Below are 21,458 nucleotides of genomic sequence, written 5' to 3' on the forward strand. Positions count from 1 at the left end.
ATTGTAACTTAATATGTGTTCCCACTAAGTCAAATAAGGTCCCAGGCTTTTGAAATGCACACTGTGGGTTTGCTTTCATATTCACTTATTTATTCATTCCACAAAAGTTTACGGAGGACCTACTAGAGTTAGAATTTTGTTAAGCACCACGGGGGGTACAAAGATGAATAGCACTCGGTCCCTATCCCCAGGAATTTACAGCTCAATGGTGGAGACAAACGTGTACACACAAGTCCTTGCAATAGGAGGTAAGAACGTAAACACAGAATTGTAAGGGCTTACTGCCTGAAGATATCAAAAGGAGGTGGTTTAGAAAATAAACAAGATTTTTCAGATGAGTTGGTTTTTAAATGAGGCTTAAAAAACTCCGATGGGGTAAACTATATTCTTTTAGGGCAAGAGCCAGAGTTAAGGCTCTGGAAACCTATGGAGTTGGGGGGATAATGTGGTTATGAACAGTGGCCTGATTTGGCTGGAGCGCAGAGTTCTTCAAGGGGTGCAGCGGGATATTTTGCTGGGTATTTGCCCAATAACGAGGCTGGGATCTGGCAGAAGGAAGCCCAGCTGAGACTTTATTCCTCATCTCCGTGCTTTGACTTAAGCATCTATTAGGTCCCTTTAAAAAATTCTCCTCTTTCCTAAAGAGAGTTCTAGCAGTTGGGGGCGGGGACCATTTCCTAAAGTCAACGCGTAAGTTAAAGGTCTGCAAAGCTGCCCACGGGTGATTTAAATCTCGCACCAAAAGAGGAAACGTGTGGGAAGCGGAGTAGGGGGAACCCACTAAACAACAACATCAACCCCTTCAAGGATACCAGTTCCTGGCGGGACAGGCTGCCTGCCAGACCCGGGACCGGGACACCGGCACCCGCCGGAGCTCAGAGCCCCGCACAGGCGGGCAAGGGGGAGAGGAAGAGAGGGAGGGAGGGAGGGAGGGAGGAAGCGCGAGAGGGAGGGAGGAAGAAAGGGAGGGAGGCGGCGTCATGTGATCGCTTCCCTGCTCCTTTAAGCGTCCACAGGCGGCGGAGCGGCCACAATCACAGCTCCGGGCATTGGGGGAGCCCGAGCCGGCTGAGCCGGGGGAATCCGTGCGGGCGCCTTTCGTCCCGGTCCCATCCTCGCCGCGCTCCCGTACCCCTGAAGTTTTGCAGCGCCTGGAAAGGAGGCGAGGGAGAAGGGAGCGTGAGAGGGGAGGGAGCAAAAAGCACACCCTAAAACATTTATTTCAAGGAGGAAAGAAAAAGGGGGGCGCAAAAATGGCTGGGGCAATTATAGAAAACATGAGCACCAAGAAGCTGTGCATTGTTGGTGGGATTCTGCTTGTGTTCCAAATCATCGCCTTTCTGGTGGGAGGCTTGATTGGTAAGTGTGAGAGCTGCAAACTTTTCCCCCTTTCTCTCTTTTCGGGCCCCTTCCCTCTTTGCCTCTCGGGCTACTTGTTACAGTATCACTGCCTTGCTTCTATGATCTAATTAGTCCGGCTATTGTGCTTAAGAAAGCAGAGCTCCATGGGGCTCCGTGGGGCACAATCCAGTCTAGTGGCTAAGAGAAAAGGAGGGGAAAAAGTTTTGGCCTAGTTTCAGTATCCACTTGAAAGGAAAGAGGGGGGTGGCGGGGGTGGGAATCTTAAGCATGGCGACGGATCGCGCGAGGAAGCGCTGGGTTACAAACTTGATTGCTGCTGCCCCCGGCTTTTTCCCGCGTTCCCCCCTTTTCCTCTCGGTTCCCTCCCAATCAGCTCCGGGAGGGCAACGTAATCGACTTTATTAGGAACAACTGAAGAGTCGGAGAACTGCGCCCGGCGCAACCCCGAGCCCTGTTACTGGGCTGTGATCTCTGCATGTGTAAACGCTTTTGGTTGTCTCAGCTGGGGGTTGAGAGTTTGCATTTTGGGTCCTGACCTTCGTGCCCTCTGCTTCCTCGCCGTATCCCCAAGCCACCCCCAGCCATGGCCGTTGGCAAAGTCCGAGCCTGGGCTGGGAGCTTGGATGGGGTGAGGTTCGGTGGGAGAAAGTCCTCGGCCAGCGCCGCGGGAAGTTGGAGAGGTCAGGGGAAAACGCGTATCAAAAAGGTGTTGCTTTTGGCCTCTGGGGAATCTCCCATCCCCCATTTCTTAGAGCCCCAAGAGCCTGTGAATCTGGAGCCCCAGGTCTTGCCCTGGCGCCTCGGAGGGCGGCCCCCGCCACAGCCCCCCGCAGGTGACAGCTTCCCCCTGGGAGACCTCCCCTGCCGTGTATCGCCCGAACCTCTCGAGCTAAACAGGCTTCCGGGTGAAGAAGATGGTTTCATGGACCTTCCACTCAGAAAACTCCCTTCTTCTCTCCGTGTCTCCGTCTCATCTCCATCCTCCCGCCCCTCCGCACAGTCACTTTCCCCTCCCCCTCGAGATGCACGACGTCCCGGCGCAAACTTCAGCGCCAACTTCGCCGCGGGTGCGGATGCAAGGCTTGGCTCCTTATTTCGCAGATTTGTAAAACTTTGCGGAGTGGAGAGTCCACGGAGGGGCTTTCTGCGCGCGTCTCTTTTCCAGAGCTCGCGTGGTGCGGGTGTCGTCATGGTTGTGAGAACTGCCCAGGCTTGGGCACCCCGAGTCGTGTGCGTGGCGTTTTGTCTCCAGGCTTGGGTTGGATGGGAACAAATGAAAGGGGAGTCTGGGTCTGTAAATCACTGTAACATTCAAGCTAACAGTTTAAACAAAGGAGAGTGGGTGAAGCTTTATCAAGGAGAGAAATTTCTAGAGGAGAACATGCCTTTCTCTGTGTATGTATACACAAAGCAGAAAGAGGTTCCGAGTTTTCCAAGCTCATATCCTCAGTTTGGGTCAAACAGCTTAATTTTTTTATTCTTGAAATCCTACCCGCCCCCCCCCCCCGACCCCGCCCCAATCCCCTGAGCTCCTGTTTAGCTAAGTGCAATCTCCATGTTTCCCTGTATTGGATTTTTCAAGGCACTTAATACATTCTCTACTGGGAGCTGAAGGCAGCCTTCCCTGTGCCCTCACAGTGATTATGCAGCGGTTACAATTATACCTCTTGTCTCCCTTGATGAGCAGTTGCAGTTAGATGCCATTGGATCTTGTGTGATTTCAGTGGCAGACCATAATTAAAATTTCTTGCACCTTGTGCTTTCAGAATTAAATTGGCCTATTATCCCTGTCTGACCTTCATCCTCTTTGAGGTTTTTGCACAAGCAGCGAACCATTACACATAGTACCCTGGTATTTGTTGGTGTGTGTTTCTTTTTCCTTTTCTAAAGCTGATCTAGCCCATTATCCACTGTTGTAGGTTTCTTAGAGTCCTTCTGGAACTGGCATCATTTCTGGAATCTTAATATGGAGGAGAAGGTCCAAGGGCAGTCGCGAGTGGCTGCTGGAGTTACCATAGGTTCAGAAAGGTTGTATGTTCAAAGAGAAGTTTGTTTGGAGTAAGCTGTGCCAAGGGTTGTTTTTCCAATAGAACTTGGTTAATGACCGCACCTGGTGACAATCTCAAAAAGTTAGTGATAGGTCTAGATTTCCCCTCAATAAATGAACTGCTTTAGTCCCAGCTTTCCTTGAACAAGACAACTATCTATCTCTGTATAACACTTCTTGGGGAAAGTTGTGTAAGTTTACCTCTTAACCTTTCCTCCTTCCTCAGTTGCTAAGACTATGTCCCTAGTTCTGGCCTGAAGGCTGAAAAGATCAGATCCATTTCATTGTAAACACTTTGAATAGTGGCTTAGCCTTTATCTCAACCACTTAGTGATGATTTTTGGGGGGGGCGGGGGGCTGTTAAATCTAAGAACTTAGGTATGCTCGAAGACCCAAATATGGGAAATAAATATCAACAAAAGGTAAGTGATATGTTTCCCCAGCAAACTGGAAGGCAGGAAACTAAGCAAAGGATGGAATTTCAAGAAAGCGACGAGTGGAATCAGTAGCTAAAGGGACAGTGGAAAGTCTAAGTCCAGAAACCTTTGCTTCCACCCTCCCCAGTAAAAGGAGAGCTCTTTCACTGCTCAACCCTATTGATGGTAGGAAGTCAGGTGTCTTGCTTATGCAGTGTCTTTCTAATTCATTTGCAGAGGCCAAGTGAGAAAGTGAAATTTTCACTTTGAATTGGCCTTGGTATTTTGGTATAATGTTCCTTTTTGATCACTGTTGTCCTAGATGAAAGGAAACATGACTGCCTAGAAAGGGGAGGAGCTGAATGGCAAAGCTCCTTATTGTAAGGGTGTAAGTACACCACATACATATTCACAAAACAAAAACAACCACCCCCCTCCAAAAAATATTGACAAACCATGCACCTAAGTTGGTGAGGAGGCACCTTTTCAGTTAACTGACAGGCTTCAGTCTTCTCATTGGTAGGTTGATGAGTTTAAGATTCCTTTCAGTTATGAAATTGTATGAATTTCTCAGTGTCTTTGAGAATTTTATGACATTCAGACCGGTGTTTGGTTATGGCTTTCTAGAATTGATGGGGGAAAATTTAAACACTAGGTAAAAAGGAAATAAGAGGGATCTTCCCCTACTCCAACAACTGTCTTAGAACTGAGGTTTTTTATTTTGGTTTGTTTGTTTTTGTACTTGTTTGTTTGTTTTGTGCCAGGGTCTAAACCTTTAATGGGATTTTGCAAATAGGCTCAGGAAAGCAATGTGTTATATGGTAGAATTTGAGATACTTAAGAATTCACTGAATTATGCCATGCCATGCTTTTGTACAAACTTTGAGCCTTTATAAAATCATGCATTTGATTATTTTCTTAAGTATTGAGAAGGTTTCCTAAGTGGATAATTTATTTTGTATTTAGAATTCATTTAAAAATCTAAGAACCCCTGAAGGAAAAGAAAATATTTTTAAAGATATAGCTTAATCTTTAGCCTTCTTAAAAATAAGCCTGCAGAAAATTTAAAAAATAATTTTCCTTTGATTTCACGTTTGGTGAATTTTGTTCCTGGAGAAGCAGCTGCAGGGTGGTGGAAGGGGGGAGGGGAAGGAGACCATGTTCCCTGAAATAAGAGTGCAGCCGACTAAAAATCGTGAACTTGATTCCCTGGTCTATTATGTGCAATTTGCTCAGCTTCAAATTAGTCATGTCTGGGGGATATAATGGTTGGAAAAGCAGGTCAGCATTCCCACCTGTTCTAGAGACTGGTAAGAGTATAAAAGATCAGGATTGGATGAATAGAAAATTATTGCATTGTTTTAAGTGTACCCATAAATGGGAATATTCCAAACTTAAACCCAAATAAATATCAACAAACTGACCATTATTATTTCTTTAGGAAAGATTACTTTCTTTCAGAGGTTTAGTATGTGAACGATCTTTCATTGTTTTTTATTGCTGAGAATATTATGTGTGTATGTATGTTTGATGTATGTACATATATACACATATTTATTATCAGTTTTCTCCCATGTTTTTCTGCTATTATAGTTTGAATAGGTACTGTGAATGGTTTTGATTATGGTCCATTCATACAAATAGTTTTTGTTTCTGCTACTGTCATTTATTGAAAAGTGGCAGGATTTTAAGAAATTAAATAAAATTACAGTTATACAAAGTGTATAAGGGTTTGTTTCTCAGTGTATTAGGTTTTAAGCTTGTTGTGGTATTTATTTTAGCATATATTAATAATGTAATACTTGGCAGTCCTGAGTGTTTGGGTATCTGTTGAGAAGAGAACTAATGAACTGACTTTTGGTTGATGTTACTCCACATTTTTCTGTATTTGATTCTGCTTTTTATTTTGTAACACTTCATATTTGACTAAGCTATGTCTTTTTTTTTTTTTTAACTACCAGAGTATCTAATATGGTTGGTAGAAGTACTGTGCAACTTCCGAAATTCTTTTGTAAAGAATGGAAAATCTTTTCTAGATTGAAATTACATTATTTAACTTTTAAAAAACCAAGCTGTCTCCTTGGTTATTGCAACAAAATCAATGCTAGTGCTAACAATCTCTAATCATGCTTTCATCTAATCATTTAGTACAGCCTGTCTAGCCTTCGATTGGAACTTTCCCTTTTTCTTTTTCAGAGTAAGAAACATTTCCTTGAGATAATAGTGTGGCTTTGTAAGATTTTCAAGTTCCCTGCCTGGAACCCAGACCTAGACTCAAAGTCTTTCCTAGCTGGTTGACATTTTGCAATAACGTGGCCTTTAAAAAGATTTTTTTTTTTTTAATCCATGTAGACCAAGGAAAGATTCTAACTTTATCTTCCTCATAAAGATGTTTCTATGGAGATTTAGAACTTGAAATTGTATGAAAGTCCTTCGCTGAGAGTTCATGAATGGTACCATTCTAATGTGTACCTAGGACAGGACTACAGTGCTGACTGGTGCTTAGAAAAGACCGGATTTGAAGCCTGAGTAACATAGGGGAGCCAGAGGTAGAAAGGAGTCCCTCTTAATCCAGATTCACTAGCTAAAGATTTCCTACAATGAGGCTTCTAATATGATGATAGTTCTCACTCATTTATGGAGAATTTGAGAGTATGTGAAATGAGAAGCCTTGTTAATTATGAAATCAAATAGCTATATTAATATTTCTTCTTGAAATAAATATATTAACTATATAGCTAATTTAATGTGTTTTAAAAGTGCACTGTGAACCAGGCCTTATTTAATTTGATCCACACAAAGCTTGCCACATTGATGCTGTTGTACTCATTTTACACATAAGTAAACTGAGATACAGAAAGCTCTAGTAAAATTGGTCAAGGCTGCCTATTAATAGCTGCTGCTGCTGCTAAGTCGCTTCAGTCGTGTCTGACTCTGTGCGACCCCATAGACGGCAGCCCACCAGGCTCCCCCGTCCCTGGGATTCTCCAGGCAAGAACACTGGAGTGGGTTGCCATTTCCTTCTCCAATGCAGGAAAGTGAAAAGTGAAAGTGAAGTCACTCAGTGTGTCCGACTCTTTGGGACCCCTAAGCCTATCAGGCTCCTCTGTCCATGGGATTTTCCAGGCAAGAGTACTGGAGTGGGGTGCCATTGCCTTCTCTGTATTAATAGCTAGTCAGGGTCAAAGCTGGGATTGGATTCCAGTCAATCCAGAATAATCAACCGTTAGGTGCTCCTGCGCCCACCTGCCAAAGCCTTGACTTCCAGGGCTGAATAGAAATGATTTGAATGTAGGCATGATGAATAAGACTGCAAATGCAAATAATTTCCCATTTTTAACCATTGGGTAACATATTAAAGGAAAAAAAAAATCTGATGATAAGTGAAATGTACTTATAGCTGTACTTAATAAAGCAGAGCCTTGCCAAACTAAAGGAGGACAACTTCTGGGAAGTCTACATATGCCAGTCCATCCAATTTCTTCAGGTTCTAACCAGTCTCTGTAATTCTGTGAATCATCTAGATGGCTGAGCAGCCAAGTTCATTAGTCACAAGGTGTTTGAGTTCTACTACCTTAAGGAAAATTACTCTATTTTATTTTCTATAGTTAGTGGCTTTAACATACTTAAACAGTTAAAGAAAAGTTGCCACTTTTAATGGCAACCCACTCCAGTACTCTTGCCTGGAAAATCCCATGGACGGAGGAGCCTGGAGGCTGCAGTCCATGGCGTCGCTGAGGGTTGGACACGACTGAGCGACTTCACTTTCACTTTTCACTTTCATGCATTGGAGAAGGAAATGGCAACCCACTCCAGTGTTCTTGCCTGGAGAATCCCAGGGACGGGGGAGCCTGGTGGGCTGCCGTCTATGGGGTCGCACAGGGTCGGACACGACTGAAGTGACTTAGCAGCAGGCTTTTTCAAAGGAAGAGGAGAGAATAAGTCAACTGAGGTTGTAGAGATTTTAGAAGGTGTGGTTTGGCAGTGATAGCAGAGCAGTTGAAAGAAGAGCTTCATACTGGAAGTTGAAAATTCAGTTTCCCCAAAGGATGATTTTTGTTTATATATACACCCATGCCTAATAATGAGGGCGTTTCAAACCAGAGACTTGCATGCTGATACCTTGAATAGGTACATTTTGTTCTTTGGAAAAAATGCTGATAGATTTTCTCTATTGAAAGATTTACTGCTCTCAGTTTTGATAGAGACTCTAAGAGATGATGGGAGACAGAGAGCATCGAGACATGAAATGATCATGTCTGTTTCATTGGTCTTGTGTTTTCTCGGAGGTGGTATTAATGATGGTGCAGTAGAACAGACAGGTATGCCATATGTGGATGGTTCCCAGAAAGAGTGTCCAGACAGGGATGGGAATCGAGAGGAGGATCTTGAGGCACTGAAGTTCTCAGACTTGATAGTGAGATGTTTTGCATTTTTCCCTTTTCCTTACAGGGCTAATCTAAAAGGATTGATAAATAGAAAAAGAACAGCTGATATGTTTTAGAACAGGGGTCCCCAACTTCTGGGATCTAATGCCTGATGATCTTAGTTGGAGCGGATGTAATAATAATAGAAATAAAGTGCACGGTAAGTTTAATGTGCTTGAGTCACCCCAAAACCATCCCCTCCCACCTGGCTCTGCTAAAAAATTGTCTAACATGAAAACTGGTCCCTGGTGCCAAAAACACTGGGGACTGTTGTTTTAGAATACACAAAACCCTAAGGTTCTTTAGCCCTTTAACACTAGCTCTCCCTCCCCTCCATCCCTTCCTCCCCTACCATGTCCCACATACAAGTACATTTTGTAGAGGAGCAAAAGCAAAATTAGTGTCATCTGACCAGTAGTGAAGGATTTGGCCAATTACGATTTGTTGTCTTTTTGAAGATTTACTGGGTGACTATAGAAAACATTTTACATGATGTGTTGATTTATTTAGTCAACATAACAACCTAGAGCAGCAGGTACTTTCTCCAGAGTTCAGATGAATGAGAGGTTCTCACTTAATCACATCAGGATCTTTTTGGGTTTAATAGAGATAGTAAGAGGCCTGGCATTCAAGTCCATGATCCTGAACTCAATCAAGCCATGCTCTCAAGTCTAATGTCACTCTCCTTCTATTGTTCCTTCAGTTTCTACTGGAAACAAAGAATCAAGTGTGATGAAACATTCTACACAAATTCAATAGAAGGTGAAAGTTCAGACTGGCTTTTTCTGATTTTACCCCTTTCCCAGACCACAGGCTCCCATTACTGCCTGGGTACTATTCACTGACCTGATTACTTTCTGTACAAATAATTCCAATTCCTAAAATATATTATCCTGGGAAAGCTTGAGGGCAGGAGAAGAAGGGAGCAACAGAAGATGAGGTGGTCGGATGGCATCACCAACTCAATGGGCGTGAGTTTGAGCAAACTCAGGGAGATGGTAGAGGACAGAGGAGCCTGGTGTGCTGCAGTCCATGGGGTCGCAGAGAGTAGAACACAACGTAGTGACTGAACAACGACAACAAAAACACATTAACCTTTTTCAACACCTATTGTAAATGTTGACCAGTGCTTGCAAGCCATGCTGGGGAAGGCTGAGCCTGAGATAATTACATCCCAGCTCCCCCGGCCAAAAGAAATTATTGCACATAGCCAACAGTGACTGAGAGTTGGGATCAAAAGCTCGTTGAAGTTCCTGACCTGAAGGCCAGCTAGACTTAGCATGCGCCGTAGGTCCTGAATATCGCTGTTGAATACAAGAGAGGTGAATGTGGATGTGGAGAAAAGAGATAGGGGTAGGATATGGACTCAGGAAAGAAAAATTAAGGCCTCTGTAAACATATGAGAGGGCTTCCCAGGTGGCTTTGTGGTAAAGAATCTACCTGCCAAGCAGGAGACATGGGTTCGATCCCTGAGTTGGGTAGATCCCCCAGAGTAGGAAATGCTAACCCATACCAGAATTCTTGCCTGGAAAATCCCATGAACAGAGGAGCCTGGTGGGCTACAGTCCAGGAGGTCACAAAAGAGTCAGACTCCACTTAGTGACTAGACAACAACCACAAATACATGAGAACACTCTTTGGGTCATAGCTTATGCCTGGATTTCCAGGATCTACTTCTGATGCCACACACTTTTCCCAAATTGAGCTAGTGTTTCTGTCTTCAAAGCCTGTTTAAATCCTGGACCTCCAAGTGCAATTTCTGCTCCCTCTTTTTTCTTCCTACTCTATTCTTTTAATATTCCTTGGTAAAGGGTGTTTTTTTTTTTTTCACTGACCCACAGGAATTATAGGGCCTTCTTAATCTTCCAGTTAATTCCCTGGATTAACTCAGAGGCTTTATCCACAAATACACATTTCCAAGAAAGCAGAAGTGATTGAAAGAAGAGGCCGAGTTATTACATTTGTTTTGGCAAGGCATTATGATTTTTCTTTAGGAAGAAGGTAACCAATCCTTAAATAATGCAGTCCATCCCCCCTCCCTGCTCCCTGTCCCTCCAGCCCCAGATTAATAAGGTTAAGCTCATGAGAGCTGGCTGGGGGCCAATTAACTGCTGCTTTTAGTTTTGGGCTAAGCTCCTCCCAGAGAGAGAGCCTGGTGTCAGGGCAGCATCATGTCGGTGAGATGAACTTGACTGTAACTCAGCAGACCATCTGTGGTCTCCATGATCTCAAATAAGTTACAGAAGCTTCTTGACGACAGCCCTCAACTGTGATGTGGGGCAGAGCCTCCTATTTCATGGATGATTGTAATGAGGAAGCCACGATCCCGAGGACAAGGCACCCTCTGGGTTCTCATGGAGCCAGGGCTACCAGAGATGTAATTCTCAGAGGACTTTTTGCTGAAAACATCTGCTTAACCCTGTATCCGTCTCTCCTACTTTTCTTTCTCTGTACCTCTCTGCTCTTAGATTTGGAAAAATGTAGCCTTGAGGTCGTTTATTTTCTATTCTTTTTCTTTCTTGAGTCACCACCACATTGTCAAACACCTCCAGATTCATGGATCAATTTAGACAGAGGGAAGTGAAATAACCCAAAGCATTACTCATTTTGGGTTTGAAAGTGCATACAGAGTTCAACTACTTTCTAACATGGATTCCCATTATAATTGTTATGTCTCATAAGGCGCCTTCCCAAGATGGTAGATTTATAATAATATTGTTGCAGATAACTAGTGAAAAAGAATAGGAGTCTAAGTTGTTATCCTAAAACATGCACATTTTGCTCCAGGTCTATTACTTTTGCTTTATACACAATTTTAATAGAGCTTGGTTATGCCATTTTCTAAGTCTACAGTAGCTGGGACGATTTGCCATAGAAACTCACTGGCAGCAAAGAGATGTAGGCAGGTGGTAGGTAATAGGAGGACACAGGAAGAGAAAGGGAGCATTCCCAAGGTTGTGGGATGTCTGGATATAGGCAAATCATTTCACACTAGAACCCTCTCCCACCCCAACTGCAGTGGCTTCATTACGTTATAGGCTGGCGGATGTTAATTGATTCCACTCTCAATCTGTGTGATCTTAACGCTTGCCATGGGTGCAGCTTTTTGGATCCACAATATCTGTCCACTTTGGTATTATTTGGGCTCAATGGGAGCTGTGGGACTTTCTGCTATTAAATTGCAAAGTTGAAAGGGCCTTGGAGATCATCTTGTCCCACTTCCTTTGAGGAGGGACCAGAGTTCCAAGAAAGGGAAGAGGCTCAGTTTACACAATTAGAGTCTTGGTTTAGACTCAGATTCTAATGACGGTCAGCACTCCAAACATGTATCTCCTCCCGAGTTGCAGGATGAAAATCGTCAGATTTCTATCTGAGAACTTCGAGTATTGGGCAGAAAATTCCAGTTTGTGGTTCTTAAAGCTCTGTTGACTTTTCTGTTCCTTGAAAATAAAATAGTAATAACTTTACTGTTCTCTCCTGCTTGCTTTTGTGTACTTAATATTCTTAGCTAATTTCTTATGAAGCAATAGGATTGTATGGAATGTTAAGCTGTTCTATGTGGATTTTAAAGAATACTACATACTTAAAAGCAAGCTAAATTCCTTGCTTTCTGAGAGTGTAGTATATCCCCTTTGTCTTGCCTAAGAAACTGTAAATTAAAAAAAAAGTGTACTATGGTCCTTACCAATCCAACCAAAGTGCCATTCTCATGTTTTAAGACTTCATCAGTCTGAAGCTTCTTGTCTAAAATTTTGTGACTAACTTTTGTGCTTTCAGGGGGTGTTTGTGGCAGGCATAATTCTGAAATTGTAGTGAGTTTAGGGGAAGTGACATGCCCTATATTTTTTGGATCTGTTTTACATACCAAAGAAACAACAAAATTGCTCATGCTTTGTTTCTGCCATTTCTTCACTCTGAAGGTAATTGCAAATTGAAAATTCAAATTGCCAAAATAGGGCTTAAAATGTTGAAAGCCTTAGGCAATTGTGACTGACAAGCATATTTTTGTGATTTCAGAAGTACAAGTATTACAGGGTAAATTCTTTTATTTTTGTTGATATTAAGCAGAGTCACAAAGCACTGTTTTTTGCATCCTCTGATTTAACTATAATGAAATTTTTTTTTTTTTTTTAAGTCTGTGTTTAGCATGCTGGTCTTCAGGTGATCACAACCAAAAAGTTGAGTTCCATATTTGTGAAACCAAGCCCTTTGTCCAGGCAGATCAGGTCTTTTTTTTTCTGTTCCTTTTACTCCAGGTTCTTATGTATTTTATCTGCTCTCATTTAGGTTGTAATTCGCCTGAGAATGGAATGCCTCAAGTGGAGAAAAGACACATCCCCACATTCCTTTCTTTTCTCTGGTCTGTTGAGCTAGTCCTGGCTTGTGGGAAATGGGCTGACTTTAGCTCCTGCGTGCCTGGGCTATGGGAAGTTGTAGATAAGATTTTAACTGAAGCTTTGGAAAGATTGCACCAGGGGCCTTGCTGTCACTTAAAAGAACACACCTGTACTTCTAAAAGAGATCAGCTTCTGCAAAACTGTGAGGTGGAGGTGGGTAGGGTGGGGAGGGACTTGACTGTGTCCGGCAACTCCAGAGCCTTGGGCATCCTTTCAGGCACCCTTCCTCCTAACTGTACAGCATTTGCATGCTCATGAGCCAGCCCGTGTTAAACCCTTGGCTGGCATTGGTCTTTGAACATGCCCAAACGGAACAGAGTTCTGCTCTATGAGAACATGCTGTTTCTGGATAATAGGTGATGAAAGAGAAAGAAACAGGATAATTTGTAAACACCCAAGATTTTTAAACGAAAAGTATTCTAAAGTCACCGTTCAATTAGCATTTTCTTTTTTCTTTTATAAATATCAGGAAATTCTTTCATGTCCCTTCTTCTCTACCCCACATACCTGTTAAAAAAGACAGAGAGAAAATATAGTTTGGGAGAAAGATGAGCACTAGGCTTGGTATTTAAACAAAATCAGCACTAGTATATATTTGAGAAGATCACATTTCCAGATCAGGATGTGGTTGGTTATTGATACCAAGTCTGTCCAGGGAAGCCACTGACTCTCTATGCATCTCATGTTAGAGTAACTCCCCCTGCCAGGCAGCACTGGTGCAGAAATTTGAAAGTTGTCTTCAATGACTCGGGGTGCTTATAAGATTCCTAGGAAATTGTTGCACTAAAAAACAGCATGGTGTTAGCTCAAAGTTTTCCATATGTTTCTGTTCAGTGATAGACTTACTGATCCTTGCATTCAAATAATCAGATTTTCTAACTAATGGCATGCAGTTTTAGGATTGATCAGTGTGTGTGGTCTGGTTCATTATCCAACTTGGACAAACCATATTCATGTTATGAACCTCAACTTTCTCATCTAAAAATGTCTCCTTCATAGGTGGTTGTGAGTTTAAATGAGATAAGTTACCTGCACGTATGTGCTCGATTTATCAATATACATTAGCCATTTCCCTGAATTAGAAGTTGACAAAATTAACTTTTTAAAGTTTTTTTTTTTAGTCATCCCACATCTAGTTAGGCTCATGGCAGCTTATTTCTGCCTCTTAGTGGATTACATAAAATTAGAACCCCAGCAACCCTGCTTGATCACTTTCCCATTTAGCATAATCCATGCAAGCCAACAGTTCAAGAAGCGTGTCATCCACACATTTGATGAACTAGAGCAATTAACTTTTTGATCCAGTTAGTGATAGTTTTCATTAAGATTTAATTTTAATCTTAAATTTTGCCTTTTAAAATGCTTGCCAGTACTCGTGGCTCTTTGTAGCATAGATGAACCCAGGTAGCTTGAGTTTTAAATGACTGTCACTCAATGCGTGGAAGAGAGATTCCATCCATGCTTGCTGCATAGCAAATCCCAGTTGTTCATCTGTTTTACATTATAAAATTGAAGTCATTGTCCATTGGGAAATGTTTTTGCTTCTAGATAGAACGTAAATGACAAAGACGTTTGAAAGTCAAGCTTCAAGGAAAAAAATGATCTTTCCCTTATAAAATATTAACTACTTCTGAAATTTTAGCTAGAGTTACGATGGTGTATCATAAGGAATTATAAAGAAAAAATAAAGTTAAAATATAATTCCTATAAGACTATAAGCTACATGGCAATATGTCATCTATCTTGCGCACCTTTATTTTCCATGACTACCACAGGGTGGAATGGTATAGATGCTCAGTAATACTATTTGAAGAAATAAACGCCTTGCATTTTGGACCTGTTACAGAGGCAGTCAAAATACTTCAAGATCAGCCCTAAAATTTGTAACACTCTCTCTGGGCTAGTCTTTTATAACTAAAAAAATATATATATTAATTTTATTTGTCCATTTTTGGCTGTGCTGGGTCCTTGATGCTAGTTGTAGGAACTAAGGCTCTTCTTTAGTTGTAGAAACTAGGGCCCAGAGAAGTTGCAAGGCGAAAAGGTTTGAACCAAAATTCCAGACTGCTAGGAGAATGTTTCATTACCTATGTCTACTGTTACACTGATTATACTACTAGGTCTGATTTATGTATTTGGTCTTTATTTGGCCATAAAGGCAGAAAATCATATGTGGCTATCCATACTGGTTGGTCAAAGAACTGATGCTTTTGAATCGTGGTATTGGAGAAGACTCTTGAGAGTCCCTTGGACTGCAAGGAGATGAAACCAGTCAGTCCTAAAGGAAATCAACCTTGAATATTCATTGAAAGGACTGATGCTGAAGCTAAAGTTCTAGTACTTTGGCCACCTGATGTGAAGAGCTGACTCATTGGAAAAGACCCTGATTGATGCTGGGAAAGATTGAAGGCAAAAGGGGAATCTGGTGGTGGAGGATGAGATGATTAGATAGCATCACCGACCAAAATGGACATGAGTTTGAGCAAACTCCAGAAGATAATGAAGGCCAGTGGAGCCAGGCATGCAATAGTCCAAGGGGTCTCAAAGAGTCAGACGCGACATAGCAACTGAACAATCCATACTAGTTGATAAAGTTTGCTTGGAAAAAGGGAGCACACCTTGTGCATGAATTTTGAATATTCACGTGAGAATGTGAACCATAATAGAATTTTGTGATTTCTTTAAGAAGTAAATCTGTTTCTTCTGTTCCATGAGGGCTGTTTTTTAAAAAAATATATGATTTGCTTAATTAAAAAAAAAACTTTTAAAGATGGAAAATGCATCTTTCAAAGTTTCCTTTCTAAAATTTTGAAGATGTATTTATGGTTCTTCTTAGAGATCAGTAATGTGTTTACGATGTCAACTTTTATAACTGCCCTTGACAGGAAAGCACGAGACATCCGAATAACCACCTCTGCATTCCATTGTGTTCAGCTTGTCGGTCTGGTGGGTGGGAATGAATTCATCCACACATTCTTTCAGGTTCCTGAACAGTACTGAAACACTCTGTGCAGAATATGTGCCTGCAGGCAAACAGGAACCTGGGCCTATTGACTTTCCAGTGGAGCTAGGTGGAGATGTGGGAACAGAGATTTGAGAAGGAGATGTAAACTGAAAAAGAAGGAAGCAAAAACCAGGGAGAAGCCACACAAAAGCTGGACTTGGACTTCTCTTAGCCAAACCTACCTTTCATGGAGAGGTGGGAGTGTTGGGGAGGGCACACAGGCTGGCACAAGAGTTGGGAGAGAGGTAGGGGAGTGATGAAGAGAAAACGGAGGCTTGGAAGAGGCCACAGGAATTCCTCCTTGGTTGGGTCATCACACATCATCATTCAGGCCTTCCCCTCTAAAATAATGGCACTTGTGTATGTGTGTTCAGGCACCATGAACCTATCTACTGCTCGAAAGGCTAGGTAAAGCCACACTGGAAATGGGAGATTGCTATTTTAAATGTTAAGCAGGGGTTTGGAGGACTGAATAGAAATCCTAGTTCTTAACAAGGCACATACCCCTTGTTGGCTATGTGATCTTGAAAAATTATTTAAACTCCGAGTTAGAGTTTCCTCATCTATCTCTTGGGTAAAATAGGAGTAATAATGCTTGTTTTATAACATTGCTGTGAGGATTATATGAAATAATTTGTGAAATGAAAACTGTGTGTATAGTAACTTGCAAACAGTAAGCACATAGACTGTGCTGCATGTTATTTTATTATTAGTCTTATTCTTTTAATCCAAGAATGAGCTCCCAGTGTGAGGTTTCTCAGAGTTCATAAAAGGTTTTCTACCTCCTCTGAACCTGGATACACTGGTCCAGGGAGAAGTAGGTGGTTCTAGAGTCATGTTTAGATTGCTTGTGTGAAATTAAACTCTAGTGACTAGAAAGATGCATTTTTGTTGCCTCCTAATTTTATTTGTTTTCAACAAGAATACAATGATGTTAAAGGAATTAAAGGCAAAGAAAAAAGGAAAAGAATCCTCCTAAAATCCACCATTTAATACAGTTCCATGTTAATTTTTTATTCTTTCACACTTCTGTGACTATTTCCAATTTTATATAAAAGAAATGTAAAAGCCTAGTTAGCAGAGGCTCAGAAGTTTATTGTTTATGCCTCTACCAATTATGTGCTTTCTTTGGAAATTCAGCAGTCAGTTCCTCCTCTCCTTCTAAAACTCCTCTCTAATACTTAACTCAAGATTGCTTGTTGAACCATTGAACCATGGGAAATTCATTTTCAAAATCTGCTTAATTGCTGTGAGACTTTTAATTTGTTCTGGATGATGGTGCTAATGTCTGGGAACTGGGACTGAAGCCCTCCAAAGTTGTTAATTCAATCAGCTGCTGTGTCCTTGCCATGCCTAATGAAGGGGGGGCATCCAGACCCCTCTCACAAAGAGGCTGGGTCCCTCCTGACCACCTCGTCAAAGATGAATAAGAGGGGCCCCCAAGTTAGGTCGAACACTTGGGGCAAATTACCAGGATGTCAGTCCACATTATCCAAAGCCCTGGGTTGTGCTTCCCCAAATAATTATTTGGTATGTTTTATGTAGGACTCCAGAGTTTTAAGGCATGGTTTTTGTGTGCATGTGTTCACACCTGCTAATCTACAAAATTCTTTAATCACTGAGGGTCCATTTGGCTCTGTCTGCAATCTGTAAGATCATAAACATAACCTCCAGACTATTGATATTCCTGTTAACCACTGAAGTTTTCCATGGTGCGACTGGTGAAAGCTTGCTCTGTCTTCATGATAAATTAGCTTGTTTATTCCTCTTCTGCTTATTTCTATCCTGCTGTTGGTTAGTGTAATGAAGCAGAAGTCCATTGTGTATGTTCATTGGGTAGCGATCCTCTGGCACCAAAGGGGGTAATTGAGTAGAAAGGCAGAATGCTGTTGGTGCATGGGAGAAGTTAACACCACATGAGGTCACCAGGCTTCAAGCTTTAATCAATGTGGACACAATGCAATTGAGATTTTGAAAAGGGTTTGTTTATAGTGTGAGAGTAAGGGTCAGTAGTTAATTTGAAATGCTGTAGGTGTGTTTTCCTTGAACCAAGAAGGTACAGAGCATGTGTCATACAGGATTGTAAATATCCTCAAGGGAGGGATGTAATTGGGGTGGGGTTTAAAAAGAAGGGCATTTGAGAACTTCAATATCCTTATTATTGACCCATCCATATTTTACTTAAATTTTTATCATTCTTCAAAAATGATAAAGGGAGTGTAGAAAAAACACTAAGTCTATAGTATAGAGGCACAGCCTTACCAAGAAACAACTTTTCTTTTGCTTTCCTTTGGGAAGATACTTGAAGTGCTATAAAATATCACTAAATTACTAAGAGTAGTACTGGCTGCTAGTTCTCAAAGAATTCTCACTCTCAAACTCTCAAAAGTTTATATCTTTTAGGATTGTTAATTTCTGTGGCTTGAATGAGATAGTATGAAAACCCTTAACCCTCTGCTCATTTATGCTGCTGCCTTTTTCCATTTCAGGCTTCAATCTAAACCAGGCATGTCTGTCTGCTTTTTGTATTATCTTTGACATTTCTCTCCATTACTTAATTCTTAAGTTTCAACAGCATGGAACACCACACTTTTATAATCCCTCTTCCAATTTGAAAGTAGAGAGGGCCCTGTCCTTTTGTTGCAAGGAAACTGCAGACCAATGTCTGGTTTTCAGAAACGACTGTGGGAAGAGAATGTGAAGGCTATGCAGAGCCGATGACTAGATAGGGACTCAGAGATGCTTTGTTAAGTGCATGTTAAACCTCTGATGACTTCATACTCCTAATACCTCGTATTTATACAGTGCTTTTATCCTTCATACTTTCATAGGAGTTATCATAGGAGTTTCATAGTTGTTGATCTTACCAACAACACTCTGAGACAGGCCAGTCTACCAGGAATATTCACATTTTTAAGTTATGGAAACTGAAATGGAGAATAGCTGTGTTGGTTTTGTTTGAGAGGGATTGATTTGGTGAGATCTATTTGTCGTGGAATTACTCTGAGGATTTGAAAAGTAATTGCTACATGATGATAGGATAAAGAATGGGAAAATAGCTTTTTTTTTTTTTAATATAGAGAATTAGTTTTTGTAGAAGTTGCTGTATGTTAACCAAACATTACTTTCAGAACTATCTTTTAGGACAAGTTCATGCCATCTGTGGTTCATCATCTTTAATTTCCCCATGTAACACCCAGCTGCTCTCTTAAACAACTGTTAAGCAAAGATGTAAAAAGTGTCTTTGAAGGAACAACAGATTGTACCCGTTGAAGGTGTCCAGGTGTTTTGACCTTTCCCTGAGCAGAATCTCAGTCTTTAGAACCCTATGGAAAATCTTACAGAAGGAGCCATGGAGCACCTTGAGATAAGAGTGAAACTAATTTACTAATCTTAGCTAGTAAATGATGCTGTATGGTTACCCACTGTAGTAATTCTTCTTCCTTGGAGTGCCTTTCTCCCTTCAAGTCATGCCAACAAATATGCATTGAAAGGCCATTTCTGGTGTTGGTATGATAGCCTATAGAATGGATTATCATAATTATATTATCTAATCTACTGTCGGACATTAATGATATTTCCTCTTTGGGGGCTATATAGTAGCAATACTGGGAAAATCTTCCTTGTAGTTAAATTTTTATTCATACCCTTAATTATTTTTTTTTTTAGCAATTTCACATCTGTGAATTTGTTTGAGGTCAAAAATCATGGCAAAAAATTAAGACAAAGAAAAGGAATTTGCCTGGGAGTACAGGAGTTAAGACTTTGCACTTTGATCCCTAGTCAGGGAACTAAGATTCCACATACCGCATGGCCAAAAAAAAAAAAAAATCATGCTCATTTTAAAAGATTTTGATAATAATCTCTGCTTGCCCTTTGAAATCAATAATTAACACCCGTATACCTCATAAGTCAATCGTGGGAGTGTTCCAATCCCTGAATCTTGGTCAGTACTGGGCATTACTTTTATTTTATTTTTTTAGCAATTTTGCCAATGTGCCAAGAATATTGCTTCTATTAATTTACATTTCTTTGGTTACTAGTGAGAGTGAACCTATTTCCATATGCTTATTGGCTATTTATACTCCTTTGTGACTTGTCTGTTTGTTTCCTTTCTTTAGTATGCTATTTTCAAAGCTGACCACTTTTGTAGTACAACTTCTTAGAGATTATTAGGGAAAGAGGAAAGACTTACTAGGGAGAATGGTTCAGCCTAATTCCGTTGATAGCAAGATTCTGCACTTCCTTTGTGGTACCTCCCCTTTCTCAATCTCAGACCATGAGGTTTGAGACTCTTCACCTCTGACTTCAGTGATGGGATGTGACCAAGCCACAGGGGCACGTGGCTCAATTTAGTCTAATCAGAATGAAGTCTGAGACTTGTTGTGGAAGCTACCAGGAGGAGATGTCCTCTCTGTTTAATATTGAACTTGAACTCGGATAACATGAACCTGGAACTGTTGGAGTCCTTCCCACGAATCCTGAAAATGAAGCTAGCAAAATATAAGCTAGAATTCAGTGACTGTAAAGAAATGAGATCTGTTGATATAATTTGATTTCTCAAAACAATCGCTATCTAATGACCAGTCTGTCTCTGGACATTTTTCATCGTCTCTTTACGAATTTATTGATTAATTTAATTTTTGCTAAAGCAGCTTGATGCAGGGTTTCCTTTCTTTTGCAACCAAAAGACCCCAGACTAATACACTTACTATGCCTTTAGTTAAAGGTAGATTAATGGAGACCACTACTCTATCATAGAAAGCGTGTTTGGAGAGTTTGCTCATGTCTGGTGGAATAGGCCTTCAGTAGCAATTAAAAAATAAAATTAGGCATGGAACCAACCTCTGTTAGGCACAGCTCTTCCAACTAGAGCAGTAGTTGAAATGGTGTGTGTGTGTGTGTGTGTGTGTGTGTGTGTGTGTGTGTTGCACCACTGTTGGAGCACCAACTGGCTGGTAAAGATCATTAGTGACAATTCTTGGAACTTGGCCAGGCTGTTGGCTCTGAAGCAAAGCTCGCTGCAACATGTACTCCTGCTGAGCTGGATGTGTGTGTGTGAAATGAATGGCAAGAGGATGTCCCAGCAGCTAAAATGAGGTTCTTGAAGGCACAGGAGAAACTTTAATGACTACCCAAGTAGACTAGTATTTGAGAGGAATGGTTGGGAAACTTGAGTAGGTATTTTGATGACTCGAAGTTTCTTTGGGACATCCAGAAGTCTGTGAGGCAGAACAAACAATGAGCTGGTACATGTTACTACAGTCCCTGAGCTGGGTTAGTCATGGGCTATAGAAGGAATGCACACATGGATCTTGCCTTCAGGCAACTTAAATTTGGAGAGGCAAGAGCGATAAAATAAAGATATTTGTTAAGGTCAAAGTGAGTGAAATAGACTAAGTGTTCTAAGTATTTTTTAGATCAGATAAAAGTAATTTTTTTGAAGAATTAGGGAGTTTGACCTGGGCCTTTGTGGTATGGGTGGTCATTGGAAGCACAATTTGATGTGCATAATTAAAAACAAGATTCATATCATTCAAGGTACTGAATTAAGAATAAACTTAATAGAAAAAGCTATGAGCAGTGTATCAGAAATCTGGCCCATTTGCCTCCCTAGACGTATCATTTAATCCCTTATGCTTCCTCTTGCCTTTGATTATTTGCTAAGTAGAGCTAGTAATGCTTTCCCATGGCAAATAAAAACAGAGGCATGTTTTTCTCAAAGCCAAATATGTTGGCCTTTACCACTCATTTCTTTTCTTTGTGTCAAGGGCATTAAAGTAAGTCCTCAGAGTCTTTGACAGA

The 21,458-nt window shown here is 41.2% G+C and overlaps 1 protein-coding gene across 5 annotated transcripts in view; it reads left to right on the forward strand.

Moving 5' to 3' along the window:
* Positions 1 to 1,001: 1,001 nt before the first annotated feature.
* Positions 1,002 to 21,458, forward strand: part of WLS (Wnt ligand secretion mediator) — a 116,523-nt gene continuing 96,066 nt past the window's right edge. For 2 of the 5 annotated variants that reach the window (XM_061411638.1, XM_061411635.1), the window contains exon 1: positions 1,009 to 1,359. In XM_061411638.1, the coding sequence (XP_061267622.1) occupies positions 1,254 to 1,359 (106 nt within the window). In that variant the 5' untranslated portion in view covers positions 1,009 to 1,253. Of the gene's footprint in view, positions 1,360 to 21,458 lie in introns of all 5 variants that reach the window. The other 3 variants (XM_061411634.1, XM_061411637.1, XM_061411633.1) reach the window with 3 other exon arrangements.

Source organism: Bos javanicus, chromosome 3, assembly GCF_032452875.1.
Source record: "Bos javanicus breed banteng chromosome 3, ARS-OSU_banteng_1.0, whole genome shotgun sequence".
Taxonomy (NCBI): domain Eukaryota; kingdom Metazoa; phylum Chordata; class Mammalia; order Artiodactyla; family Bovidae; genus Bos; species Bos javanicus.